Raw genomic sequence first — 13,758 nt, forward strand, 5'->3', positions numbered from 1 at the left:
TCTATGTGCACATATCATGATGTATATATCAGGTCGAGGAGAAGGGGAGTAACTCTAATTGAAGGTTTTTATCGTCATAATAACCGAATGAACAAAGGGGAGTAACTCTAATTAAAGGTGAACTCGGACCATGATTTTACAGAAAAATGTTCATCGAAAATTAGAATTAGGATTAGGATATTTATTTATAATAAGAACATTTTAAAATATGTTCCGTGTGTTTTGGAAATCTGGGTCGTTAGATCTCGTTTTATTAAACTGAATTCCATGTCATACTCACTGAAAGATTCATGACATGTTAAAGAGCAAAATGTCTTTTTTGGCAAAATCAAGTTTTGCAATTTTCACTGAAATTGGACTCAATTGAACTACATAAAAATTCTATTTCATTTGCTGATAAACTTGGGTATGTATTTTAACATTGATCTTCGCGCAGGAAAATATTCTTGACTTACTTTTGCCTAAGAAGGCGTTCAATGCATAATAATGTAGCATCCTACTATACCTAAATCTAAATAGAGGTGGTTTAAACAGATACAAATAATATTAGATTATTATCATTAGATTTCTATCATCTTAAGAACATTTTTATAAACTCTCATTTTCATTGTTAGCATGTTAGCATTAATTTTCTTCGCAAAGGAGGAATGTACCTTTTTGGGGGGTGGGGATGTAGTTGGCCTAATCATTAGGCCTATTATACACAAATTATGTTTAGTTATACTTTGATATTGAATCTATCGCATCAATCTCTGTCCTTTTGTCGTTTTATTGACCCATGTTTATCGTTCGGTCGAGCAAAATTGCGATGCCTGTGGTATAATTAGTATTATTTTGGAAATCACCTATTACTATTATAAAAATCTCCCAGACTTAATGTCCGGTATTTGAGACATTACACATATTGCGTCTCCAAGCACTTATTTAGGAAACATATATTTAGGAAGCATGAAATACATATTGCCGTATATGTCCCCAAGGCCAGCATATGTAACAGTCTGGTGTATAGATGAGTTCCTCGTTATATAATTCAATGTTGTACTAACATGAATTACTTGTCATTTGTACACGTATGCAATATCTAATCAGTATATATAAGGGCTGGCCAGTGATTATAAAATTACAGATTAGAGGGACGGATAGCGGACACACCCTGTGTTTAGTCGCATTTTGGGAGCAACCACAGCAATAGTCTGTGTACATGTTGTAAAAATACTGCCTTTGTAAATAGAGAAAGTTTAAATGTAAATGTAGAACGAAATCAAACGTCGAAATAATATTGGTCTCCATCATCATTAAACTTCAACACAGATTCCATGCCGGGCCAGTTACTAGTAAAAATGCCAACATCACCAGAAACAACCACAACATCACCAGAAACAACGAAGACATTTATTTACTAACAAGCGTTTGAAAATATTATACTTTATGGCGAAGAGGAATGAAATATGCCATATCCTTGTGTTACAAGTGCCGAAGCATGTCTAGGCCTACATTAGAACATCTCCGTTACAAGCAATTGATGAAGCCGAAACGACGATAAGAAAAAAACTGTATTAAAGTCAATGAATGTTGATTTACCTTTAATCATTTGTCTGCCTTGTATCAAGGCTAAATGCTACATAAACCACTAGAACAATGCCGGTCTCATCACGTGAGGTTGACTCTCTATGTTTGAAGACAACCGTCACAGTCTTGAAATTATCCTTCCGCAGTTTTGACGGACGAGTTTTACCATCATTTTCTAAATCTATTGTAAATGTTTTATTTTAAATCCTATGGACATTTTGGTATCTCTTTTCGGATATAGTCAGATAAATACATTTGATTGTTGTGACATTCTCCACCGAAATCTAATGCTTGCCTTAATCCAATCCAATTCTTCATCCATCCAAGTTCTGCACACGAACATTCGATAGTAATGTTTTGAAGTCCAACAAAGCGGAGAGCAGGAAGGCGCTCAATAGCTCTCGGAATACCAGAAAGTTTGGTATAATCTAAACGTAGACCTTGTAAGATGTGGGTATCGTTGAAAGCATCCATGGAAATATTTTCTAAAGGCGTTTGATCAAGTGTCAAATATGATAATTTCTGGAGCCCCGCAAAATCACTCGGTCCAATTTGTGACACTTTTGTATTTTCCAACGTGAGCTGTGTTAAACTTCTAATCTGTCTTAAGGTAGCTGGAATACTATCGATGTTAGTATAGCTAAGGTCGACAGAGGTTAGAAGTGACTGATCCGGTAATGTATTAATATCCCATCGCGATATTGGACAGTTGGTTAAGGAGAGATGTGTCAGGAAGGGATTATTTGACAAATTTGGTACTCGTGTCAAGCTGGAATTCATTATAAAAATGTCTCCAAGTGCTTCCATACCGCTGAAAGCGTTGTCAGTTATATCGTCCGATGTCAATTCAATATTATCTATAATAGACAACCCTGTCATTTTCCTGAGTCTGTTCAGTGCTTTAGGAATAACTTTTAAATGGGTCGCCTGAAACGTCACAGACGATAAAACATGTTCCAAACCATCAAATGCATCAAACGGTAGATCAGGCATTGGTAATTCGTAAACTGTCAAGCTCCAAACCTTCTTCAGAGTTCGGATGGAATTTGGCCATGTCGTCATTTCCGGTGATCCAATATCAAGAAATTCAAGGGTAGGGGCAAATTCCATCTTTAGCGGTAGTGTCGTAATTGGGTTGTCATGAATACTAAGCATGGTGATATTAGGCATTCTCGCAATATCGTTAGGAAGTTCTTTAAACTTATTAAACTGCATGAAAACAGAATCGAGGAATGCTTCGGAACCATTCAGAGCGCCGTCTTCCATTACTTCAAAACCGTTATGTCCAATTTGCAAAGAACAAAATGGAAGATTATCAAAAGCTCCAGCAGGAATTCGTTTTATGTTGTAGTTATAGTTCATGACAAGAGTCCAGCAGCGCCAGGTGGCGTTGACCTTGGTGAAGGTCGGAAATTCTGTCTGAGATAGATTGTTGCATTCCACCTTATTGAAGTCACAGCTACACGGAGCCTTCACAGGACAGGGATGGGGGTCATCGGGTACAGAAGCTGAGGAACTCTGGGTAAGTATCAGCTGAAATATGATAGAAACAGATATAAATGACTAAATCGACTTAATTTTATTTCCTCGAACTGGACGTTAAATCGGAACTACATCTATATGCACATCAGTCGGTGTTTTGACCACGCTCTCAAGTGCGTCGTCTTTTGCATGCTTTCTTTTTAAGGTTGCACACATGTACCTTCAATTGATAATTATATCGTGTTGCACCATCTTAGTTTTAGAATGGTGTTATATCTCAGGTGTTTCTTTCATTAAAGGGACATAACTGTAACCGAAATTTTCTATTTTGGTTATGTCTATTCAATATTCATATCTTGAATGGCAATGATTATTATAAGATAACAAGCTTTGGCAATGTCAGGAATTGTCCTTACACGGTAAACTTTGAACTACTTTCACAGAACTCGCCGCCAGTTTAATCCTAGGACATAATTGACACTGTGCTGTCTTACAAACCATGTTAGTAAAGCTATTTAAAAACAAAAAGAATATATTAAGATCATGAGTTATACAGAAGGAGAAGGATAGCTATTGTTAATAGTGACTTACTATTACAATGAAGACGTGTATTCCTCCTGTTTCCATTTTAGCCACACTCTGTCTGATATGGAAAGTTGGTGCCTGTTTACCTGTCGTTCTTATCTTAACCGTACACGGTCAGAAATAGGGCTGAACAGAGGGGGGAAGTGTCTGACATTCCACTATACGTATTCTGGTAAGGAAGCCAATGAAAAAAATCTTTCTCTTAAATTGTATAAATAACCTTGAGAGAGATACAGATGTCGAAATTGTATCTCTGTCTTAAGATGATATGATGTTCATTAAATGTACCAATTTGGTATCCTTTTTATTTTTATCGAGTTAATCCCTGTTAATCCCTGTTAATCCCTGCTGTATAGCGTTACTATATTTAGGTTCATTTTAATTGAAACATTAAAGATGCTATACCGCTGATGAATCGTATTTTTCCTGTAAAGAAACAAGAGCAGACGAATGAGTGTGTCTTAAGTTAAAACAGTTACATACTTTACACCATTATTACCATTGGTATTTTACTTCAAGATAAAAATATAAAAAAAATGAGTAACTGCGTCCCATGGCAATAGCCCAATATCAAATAAAGTACTGATTGCGCATCCAGCAAAAACAAAACAAGTTATTTGATAGTATGTTTTTGTTACTTATACATGCATTTATCTTTAAAAAAAAACAAGTATTGCTCAGTTGATAAGTTTCAATTACGCTATGTCGGCGGTGGAGAATCAAGTGTTTATATAAATGGAGCATTATTTATACTCCAAAATGTATTTTTATATAAAAGCATATATATCGTTCGTCTCGAAGTCTATTTTACCACCTGAAAACCAATATTTTGACAAATTAGTATCCTCAAAACACGAGCACGTACATATTGTATATACTTGTTTTTCTTCCGTTATCTTTTATTTATAGTTTTTTTTTGCTATGGTTGAACTCGCATTGTCATTTAATGTATGAACATAAAAATAATTGAACAAACATTTCTGCTAAATACAACCCTAATGTCTACACTCTTGTAAACGTTAACTGATTAGAAATTTGGAAACAATAGAAAAGCCTTACAGTTTTTGGCATGGAAACATACCTCGATAAAGTTTTTAATTAAGTATTCGTGCAACTATTTTTCAATTTCATCAGGGTATGAAAGAAGTTCTCTTTGTACAAAATTTATTTCATAAGCCGATGAAATTAAAAAAAAATAGTGACATTTATTCTTAAATCAATTTACCAGACTACATGTAAAAATAAAATACGTTTATACGTACAATTCCATTGATTGTCCAATGGGTTATTTTTGCAAATCAATACGCAACGTCATTGTTTCTATAGTTACGTCACGATCACGTTTTCGCGTTATTCGCTGATTTTTTTTCTTCATAGTGTCATAAAAAATAGTCGGTCAATCAGAAAGCCAAATTTAGTATGAAAATTAAGAAAAATTATTAAGAATTGAATGTCAAAATCCTTTTCACGTTACTTTTTATTTTTGACTTCATTTAAACTAGTGATATTCAGTATGCTAATATATCACTCCTTAGGTCTACTTAACAATTATTAATTTGATTGAAAAGTGTGTTGCTTGTTCATTTTGGCAAAATAAAGAAAACTTTGTACAGTATATTTCTGTTACCAAATAACAATGAAATTGGTTTACTAGTGTATATAACATGTACAGGGAGCGTCTGTTTGACCGAATATTCATTTGGCTTTACAAAAGTATGAAGTCCTTTTTTATCGTGTCATGCAAATGGCGATTGTTAATAAAATCATGCAAATACGGCGTATAGAAGGCATTTTAATCATCACAAATGATATACTTTTAGGAACATGAAAAAAAATGAAATGAAAACTAGTTTTGAGAAAAAAAACTTTCAACCACTGTATTTGGGGCAAAACATGCATATTTGTAGAAATGCACTTAAAAACTCCTCTATTTAACATGTTTTTCTTCAAAGCAGTATTTCAACTATTTTCAAATGACAATGTAATATTGAATATGTACATTAGTATCCATTGAAACGTCTCCATGTTTGGGTTGTTCAAGAATACCCCCAAAGAAATGATATATCACTGCTTTAACAGGGTCTAAATAATAAAGAGCTTGAACTGATTGTGTTCAACAAAATATATAATAAAGAATTTATTAACGGTACCGGCAAAATCTTTATTAAGGACATTTTGGTATCTCATTTTGGATATAATCAACTAAGTACATATCGTTGTTGTGACATTCTCCGCCGAAATCTGGTGCTTGCTTCAGCCCGATCCAATTCTTCATCCATCCAAGTTCGGCGCACGAACATTCAATACTAATGTTTTGTAGTCCAACAAACCGGGGAGCCGGAAGGCGCTCTATAGCTCTTGGTAAACCAGAGAGTTTGGTATAATCTAAATATAAAACCTGTAGAATGTGAGTATCTTTGAACGCATCCATGGAAATGTTTTCTAATGGTGAATAGCTAAGATATATATATGATAACTTTTGGAGACCCTCCAAGTCGCTCGATTCAATTTGCAACACTTTGGAATGTTCAAGTCTTAGCTGTGTTAAACTTTTGACATTTTTCAGGACGGCTGGAATATGATCAAAGTTAGTGAAGCTAAGGTCCACAGATTGTAGAAGAGACTGGTCTGGAAGTGTACTGGCATCCCATCGCGATATTGGGGAATTGGCCAATGACAGTTGGGTCAGTATGGTATTATTGGACAAATTTGGCACGCGCGTCAGGCTGGTATTACTGATATAAATGTTCTTCAGGGTTCCCATAGCGCTGAAAGCGTCATCCGTGATACCTTCAGAGGTTAACTCAATGTTATCCGAAATAGTCAACTCTGTCATGTTCCTGAGTCTGTTCAGGGCTTTCGGAATAACCTTCAAATGTGTCGACTGAAACGTAACGGACAGTACCACATTCTCCAAACCTTCAAACGCATTCATTGGAAGATCAGGCATTGGAAATTTAAAAACCGACAGGCTCCATACCTTCTTCAGAGTTTGAATTGAATAGGGCCATGTCGTCATTTCCGGTGATCCAATATCTAGAAATTCAAGGGTAGGCGCAAACGCCATTTTTTCCGGAAGTGTCGTAATTGGGTTGTCATGGATACTAAGCATGGTGATATTAGGCATTCTCGCTATTTCATTGGGAACTTCTTTAAACTTATTGAACCGCATGAAAACGGAATGAAGGTATGGTTCAGAGCCTTTCAAAGCACCATCCTGCATTACTGCAAAGCTGTTGTGATCAATATAAAGTGAACACAAGGGGACATTATCAAACGCTCCAGCAGGGATAATTGTAATGTTGTAATTGTAGTTCATGACAAGAGTCCAGCAGTACCAGGTTGCCTTGACTTTGGTGAAGGTAGGAAATTCTCTCTGGATGAGATTGCTGCATGTTATTGTACTGGAGTCACAGCTGCATGGCGCCTTCACAGGACAGGGCTGGGGGTCATTGAGTGCAGAGGCTGAGGAACTCTGGGTAGGTATTGTCAACATCACCTGGAAAGAAGATAGCATACGAATGGAATGTCGATTGCTGTAATCACTGTAATCTACCAGATGTACAGTTTACCTAAATTTAACTTTTACACCTTTAGACCTACACAATATGTTTCTTCAAATCAGCATTTCCTCTTTGAAAATTACATAAGTTTTTGGCAGTACTGCCAAATTCATTTTGAACTCTTAATTGGCTGTAAAATAAAAACCTATGTATTGTAAGTATTGCAACTCTCAGAATGTTGGTATTTTTTGGTGTTGAATAACATATTAAAAGTTCTTCCTCACTCGCGAGTACAAAAAATTCTGTCACATGTATTTCATAACGTTAATTTAGCAGAATTTATTGGTATGTTGACCAATATATGTCGTATATGCAGATAAATACATGGATCAAGTGACGATTTGGATGCAAGGTCATATTTATTTTATGAAATGTGTTTTCCACGTTGTTGGTATATATGATAATAAATTGGATATCTATGTTGACAAAGCAATTTCAAATAACACTCATAAAGAATTTGTTTCTATAGTCTTATAGGGTACTGACAGGAGTTACCCTAGTCTTAAAGTTTTACTTTCAGAAAATCATATCACTATATATATATATATTGACGGGAAAAGTGATCATGGTAAGGCTGTTGGATATGAAATGAGTTATAAGGAATACTTTGATAAAAACTCTAACATCACTATCTATACCAGTCATCCAGTCAAAGTTCTTAGGCAATGTAACTAAATGTAAGTATATAACCAAAAAACTATTGTACAGTTAAAGCTATATGTGCCGTACTTTTCATAATCACGAATTAAGAAGAGCTTTTAATATGTTATTCAACTCCAAAAATTACCAACATTTTGAGAATTACAATACTTTCAATGCATTGGTTTTAATTCTACAACTACAAAAAACAGCTCAAAATGATTTTTGACAGTAATGCCAAAAATCATTATACTAACATCTTCAGTGTAGTGAAATGAGTCAGACCATGAAGCCATATTGTTGTGCCCAATTTCATAGCACATTTTTACAGTATGATTAGTAATTGCATAGTGATTTATGAAGGTATGCTTCCATCTTAATATGTATAAGGCATAAAAAACAAGAAATTTACAGTACATAACCTATTTGTTCTAACTAATGTTTATAAGGCATTATATATGTTTGTCGGTCCATTTGAATGATTTTCACAGATTTATTCATTAATACTTATGGTTTAAATATAAAAATAAATAATAAATATAAAAAATAACATGTCCAAATTTTCGGCCAGTTACGGCACATATAGCTTAAAACCTGTCTATAAAGCCCACCTATGTGACAATAGTAAAGATTTCTGTATCCCCAAGTTGTCCTTCTACACACGTCAAATAGTGTTATTAATGGCCATTCGGGACCATACGAAAATGGTCTTGTTAAGCAGATGGTCCAAAGGTGGTCGCTAATGCAGTTAATCAAATAAGAAATAGAAACACAACATTATGTGGGTTTTTTTTATAAAACTTCGTCTGGATGAATAAAACTCGTCGTGAGCAGAACAAATAATCTGTTAAAAAAGTTACCAAAAGATTAAGTATGATATTTGATAATCACGTACCATAACTACGAAGAGGCCTAATACCTGTGAAGCCATATTGATCAATGAAAGTTTCCTTGTCCGTTTTGCTTCCTATCTTATCTCGTCCACTGTTTACGGCCATGTATGCGCCCTAGATGATTGAAGTGGCATTTATCACCTCGCCTACTACACGTACTTAAACGTCGCGAGCACGAAACTACTGACGGTTGCTGGTTTTTACCGGCGGCTCTTTCTTCCAACCAGTACTTAACCTGGGTACATCATGAAATTATCAATTTTTTCTTTAGCTCTGAAGTGGCGTAAGACCAGCTACAGTCTAGTTAATGTGAAACTTGTATTTTGAAACGAATTATTTTTATGTTGAATATACATGAATTTGTTCAGTAGAACGTACCCCTCATCAAACATTGAGTGATACCAACATGACGTCGGTGTGGGATTTGAAAATTCATGATGATTGAAAGGTTGGTTTATAAACTTCAAAGTGTTTACATATTTCCATGAGTTTGTTTTTCTCAGATTTCAAAGCATTTTGTATACTCAGTCTTCATACCATTGATCTAGATGAAAAGTCGTTTATAACAGGTGTCAGAATGATTAGAACGAGTGTGACACAAAAAAGAGAGAACATATTCAATTAAATTCAACTATCTAACAAACATATATATCATATAATATATCTCGAATATCATTGTAAACTCGGTCACAGGAATAAAAGTCAACGATTTTAAAGCGTTTGTTGAAAATAATTTACTCTTGTTTTATGCAAAGCAAAGATAATTCTTTTCATATCCAATCACGCTGCGAATAAACGAGTTCGCCTATATTTAGTTTATTGACATTTTGGTAACTCGTTATGAATGAACTCCGCCAATAGCATGCGTACATTACGACATTGTCCATCAAATACTTGTAACTGTCTTATACCGATCCATGTCTTCAACCATCCTAGTTTTGCACAAGAACACTCGATGGTAATGTTGTACAAACTTATGAACCGCAGAGCAGGAAGCCGTTCGATAGCTCGCGGGAATTCCGAGATTTTCGTGTGATCTAAATTTAGACTTTGAAGTAGATGTGTAGCATTAAATGCGTCAATAGAAATATTGCTTAACGGTACTGTGTCGAAGCTGAGTTGCCGTAATTTTTGGAGCCCAACGAAATCGTTAGGTCCTATTTTGGAAACTTTGCTTTTATCAAAAGCTATAGAGCTTAAGCTTTTTATATGTCTTACGGCGGAGGGAATACTTTCGAATTCCGTGTTACTAAAGTCTACTTCTTCTATTAACGGCTGGTCTGGTAAAGTGTCCTCACTCCATTGGGACAAAGGTGACTCGGCTAAGGTCATGTGGGCCAATAAAGGGTTCTTGGAAAAGTTCGGTACTTGCGTTATACTGCTGTTGATAATTAAAATTTCATTCAGCGAATCCAAACCGTCGAATGCATCGTCAGCTACACCTTCAGACGATAATTCAATGTTATTGGTGATTGACAAGGATGCCACTTTCCTTAGCTTTTTCACCGCTTTAGGTATGAATCTCATGTGTGTTGACGAAAACGACAAAGTCGTCAGCGTATTTTCTAAACCGTCAAACGCGTTCAATGGAAGGTCTGGCATAGGCATATCATGAAATGTCAAGCTCCAAACAGCTTTAAATGTTTGGATTGGATATGGCCACGACGTCATTTCCGGAGATCCGATGTCAAAAAGTTCAAGAGTTGAGGCAAATGACATTTTCTCCGGAAGTTTTGTAATAGGGTTGCCATTTATGCTAAGCATACCGATATTCGACATTCGCGCAATCTCATTAGGAAGTTCTGTAAAATTATTTGACCTCATGAAAACTGAATACAGGCAATGCTCAGATCCGGCCAGTGCGCCATCCTCTATTGCATCAAACCCATTTTGGTCAATGGTAAGGGAACAAATCGGGAGATTACCGAAGCCTCTGGCCGGGATTCTTTTGATGTTGTAGTTAAAACGCATGACGACAGTCCAGCAATCCCAGGAAGCGTTTACCTTGGTGAAGGTGGGGAATTCTGCTTGGGAGAGACTCTTACAGGTTACTGTGTTAGTGTCACAGCTGCATGGTGCCTTTACGGGACAGGGGCCGGGATATCCGGCTACAGATGCTGGGTACACCAGGACGATGTTGGTCATCATCACCTGGGGAGTTTATAAAATCGTGTCAACGGACGATTAAAAGAAAGTTCCAAGAACGGTCTGTCAGATATATATGATAATTTGTAGACAAAGCATGCAAGACAGCAAACGTTGACAACAAATAAATTTCATTCATGAGCTATGTTATCCCGAGAATTCTTGATCGTTGTTGGAATGTTTTCCTTTTATTTCTAGGAAAACAAATTTGTAACCAAGAATGTATATTTTTATCACAAAAGACATTATAGTTGAATGTGTTATTTTTCATGTTTACTTCCTCATTTTTAAATATATATTCATCACTAAGGGTGAAATTTACAACATTCAACCAATAAAATGGACCAGTTAGTGATGTTAGGCAATTGTTTTTCTCTTACTGTTATTTGGGAGGAGGAGCTTTTATCTTATTTGTATCGAAATATTAACTAAACAACATAGGACATGGACAATGCATTTATATTTTTGAATTAAAGACAGCAAAGTTTTTGTATTCTTCCATCGCTGTCTTGAGTTTTAATAGAAATCGCTTCAAAACAATTCCATACTTTCAACTTTAACCTTAACACCGAGAGTTCAATCTGATAAGAAACATGACATTGTTGGATAACAAAATTTTAAATATTTATCGTAGTTTCTATATTCCATTGTCATTTTCATGGTTCTAATAGCTTTTTATGCATCACTTGTATTAGAAATATCAATGTCATACCTACCACAACCAAATAAATATAATTTCCACTTAAATCCATGTTAACGAGCAGACGACAGCCACTATTATATGCTTCTTGTCTGTCGAATGGTGGTTTCTTATCTAATGACACATATATCTTGGAGCTGCATATGATCTTAGTTTTCCTATAAAGATCTTAATTAAATAAAAGTAATAATAACAACTCCTATATTTTTGCAAAAAAATGCTTTATGTCTTCAATCTTAAATTACTCATGAACCAAACAAATTACTGTGTGAAGGCCAATGCATAAATATCCAACATATTCCCCACAAACTTTAAACCCTTGCTCTAGGGTCAGGTGACAATCTTAAGAATTTTTGCATAACCAATAAAAAAATAACGTAAGTTGCCATAATCTGTGATTGGCCACATGAAAATGTTTATTGTTTTAGACTCTTAGTCATAGTACGTGGTTTTTTTTTTTGTGTAAGTGAACAAATGTTAAAGATACTCCATTGCCGACAACGCATAATATTTATCATTTGGACAATAATTTATGTTAAATCGTGTATAGACGAATGCAATTAATTATTTTTAATTCTTAATTCTGAAGTAAAATAAGAAGCTAAGCTTTTCAATGGTGGTAAACGTAACATTTGCTACTGAAGAAACATACGAATTTATCCCATTAATATGCATGCTTTACAATGGAAAATCCATGTGATAAATTCCATAATAGTTGGTCATCATTTATGTTTACACACTCAAGTGTGTAAACACCTACGGCGCCTCTGATTGTTCAACTCTAAGATATCTTGATTCCGATTGGCTCTCAACTTCGGGCTACTTTTCTTAGTGCGATTTCTTTGAATAGCATTGTATTTACTGTATACGAGGTAATTGCTTATTCAAAGTATTAAACAATAGAATATTGGCTCTATATTTAGGCACTATATCTTATGGCGGAAAGATATCACTACACATTGTATGTTGGTAAGTTTACCTGAATGAAGACTAGAAAATGGCCACCACAGTATAAATGTAGAATTGAAGTTGTGTGTTAAATACGTTTCCCAATGTGTGGCTTTTGTTTATCATGTTTATCTAAACTCTCGTTTGTTAATTTTCAAATTTTCAAAAGACACTCGTTTTACAAAATTTGAAAATTAACTAACTCGAGTTTGATAACAATGATAAACAACAGTCACTTGTAAGGAAACCTCTTTTTATCTGACCCCTTTTTAACAAATACAAATTACCATTCCTTGGCAGTCTAGCATCTTTAAAATTTAGCATGTCATGAAAACAAAGCTACATTTTTGGAATGTCAGGAGATAACATAAGCCAATATTTGTCTCAGAGTATAAATAGAATATGCTATATCGATGTCGTATGTGTTGTATGACTAGTCTGGATAAGATCTGGTAACACACAACATGTCCATTTACATTGCAGTTTCCATGGTAATTACGGTAAGTCATGCCACACCTGTATTTTATCAAGAACCCATAGTTTGAAAAATCAATAGAACCGGTTCTGAATTTTTTATGTTTTTTTTTTGTAATGTAAGTTTTATATTAAATGTAATTTTATTTGAATGGTACAAAAATACTAATTACATGTACACATCTGATTTGTCAAAAATAAAATTATAAACCGGTGTCATTTTTAATCATAGCTGTATAATTTTATATCTGCAAAACCATTGGATAATATATTTTGTTTCGCATAGATATATTTTGCATAGGCTACTACAATGATAAAGATTGATAGACTTCAATATGCAAAAGTGTGTACAGAATGTATAATATAATCATAGTGAATATTCCTGTATCAAATTTAACGTACACGCCGATAAAAATAAGTACATAAAGGTCACAAGAAAATGTGTCGTTATACTTCTAAATGCTGTCGGTTTTACTGACGGTTTGTTATCTTATCTTGTGTATATTTCGTCCCATCTTCACAGAATGTTTACCTTTTATCTTCACTCTGTCTGACAAATGAAAGATATCAATTTTGTTTGTAAAAACTAATTAAATCCGTGTTGTATAAGACTGGTAAAAACTTTTAGGCCTGCATCATTTAAATCTCTTTCTTTTCGCGAGATTTCCGAAAAAATTTGCGAGAGATCTCGAACACCATTTAATATTTAACCGTGAATATTTATGTAAATTCACTAATGTCAGAAATTACTAGATCGCGA

The 13,758-nt window shown here is 34.7% G+C and overlaps 3 protein-coding genes across 3 annotated transcripts; all 3 read right to left on the minus strand.

Moving 5' to 3' along the window:
* Window positions 1-1,372: 1,372 nt before the first annotated feature.
* Window positions 1,373-4,156, minus strand: LOC138330302 (leucine-rich repeat-containing G-protein coupled receptor 4-like). The gene is made up of 2 exons (XM_069277803.1): window positions 3,643-4,156; window positions 1,373-3,102 (listed from the first exon to the last, which is right to left on the minus strand). The coding sequence occupies exons 1-2, from the start codon at window positions 3,676-3,678 to the stop codon at window positions 1,777-1,779; spliced, it is 1,362 nt and encodes a 453-aa protein (XP_069133904.1). The 5' UTR covers window positions 3,679-4,156; the 3' UTR covers window positions 1,373-1,776.
* Window positions 4,157-5,030: 874 nt separating this feature from the next.
* Window positions 5,031-7,690, minus strand: LOC138330303 (leucine-rich repeat-containing G-protein coupled receptor 4-like). Its single transcript, XM_069277804.1, has one exon. The coding sequence runs from the start codon at window positions 7,151-7,153 to the stop codon at window positions 5,801-5,803; it is 1,353 nt and encodes a 450-aa protein (XP_069133905.1). The 5' UTR covers window positions 7,154-7,690; the 3' UTR covers window positions 5,031-5,800.
* Window positions 7,691-9,440: 1,750 nt separating this feature from the next.
* Window positions 9,441-11,700, minus strand: LOC138330301 (leucine-rich repeat-containing G-protein coupled receptor 4-like). The gene is made up of 2 exons (XM_069277802.1): window positions 11,593-11,700; window positions 9,441-10,882 (listed from the first exon to the last, which is right to left on the minus strand). The coding sequence occupies exons 1-2, from the start codon at window positions 11,626-11,628 to the stop codon at window positions 9,548-9,550; spliced, it is 1,371 nt and encodes a 456-aa protein (XP_069133903.1). The 5' UTR covers window positions 11,629-11,700; the 3' UTR covers window positions 9,441-9,547.
* Window positions 11,701-13,758: the final 2,058 nt, after the last annotated feature.

The sequence above is a fragment of the Argopecten irradians genome, chromosome 8, assembly GCF_041381155.1.
Source record: "Argopecten irradians isolate NY chromosome 8, Ai_NY, whole genome shotgun sequence".
NCBI lineage: Eukaryota > Metazoa > Mollusca > Bivalvia > Pectinida > Pectinidae > Argopecten > Argopecten irradians.

What these genes read in the sequence shown, in the direction of transcription:
- LOC138330302 (XM_069277803.1), bottom strand. Translation starts at nt 3,678, where the DNA reads ATGGAAACAGGAGGAATACACGTCTTCATTGTAATA. An exon ending in TACACGTCTTCATTGTAATA is followed by an intron (nt 3,103 to 3,642) that starts GTAAGTCACTAT and finishes ATCATATTTCAG; the next exon opens with CTGATACTTACCCAGAGTTC.
- LOC138330303 (XM_069277804.1), bottom strand. Translation starts at nt 7,153, where the DNA reads ATGCTATCTTCTTTCCAGGTGATGTTGACAATACCTACCCAGAGTTCC.
- LOC138330301 (XM_069277802.1), bottom strand. Translation starts at nt 11,628, where the DNA reads ATGGATTTAAGTGGAAATTATATTTATTTGGTTGTG. An exon ending in ATTATATTTATTTGGTTGTG is followed by an intron (nt 10,883 to 11,592) that starts GTAGGTATGACA and finishes TAAACTCCCCAG; the next exon opens with GTGATGATGACCAACATCGT.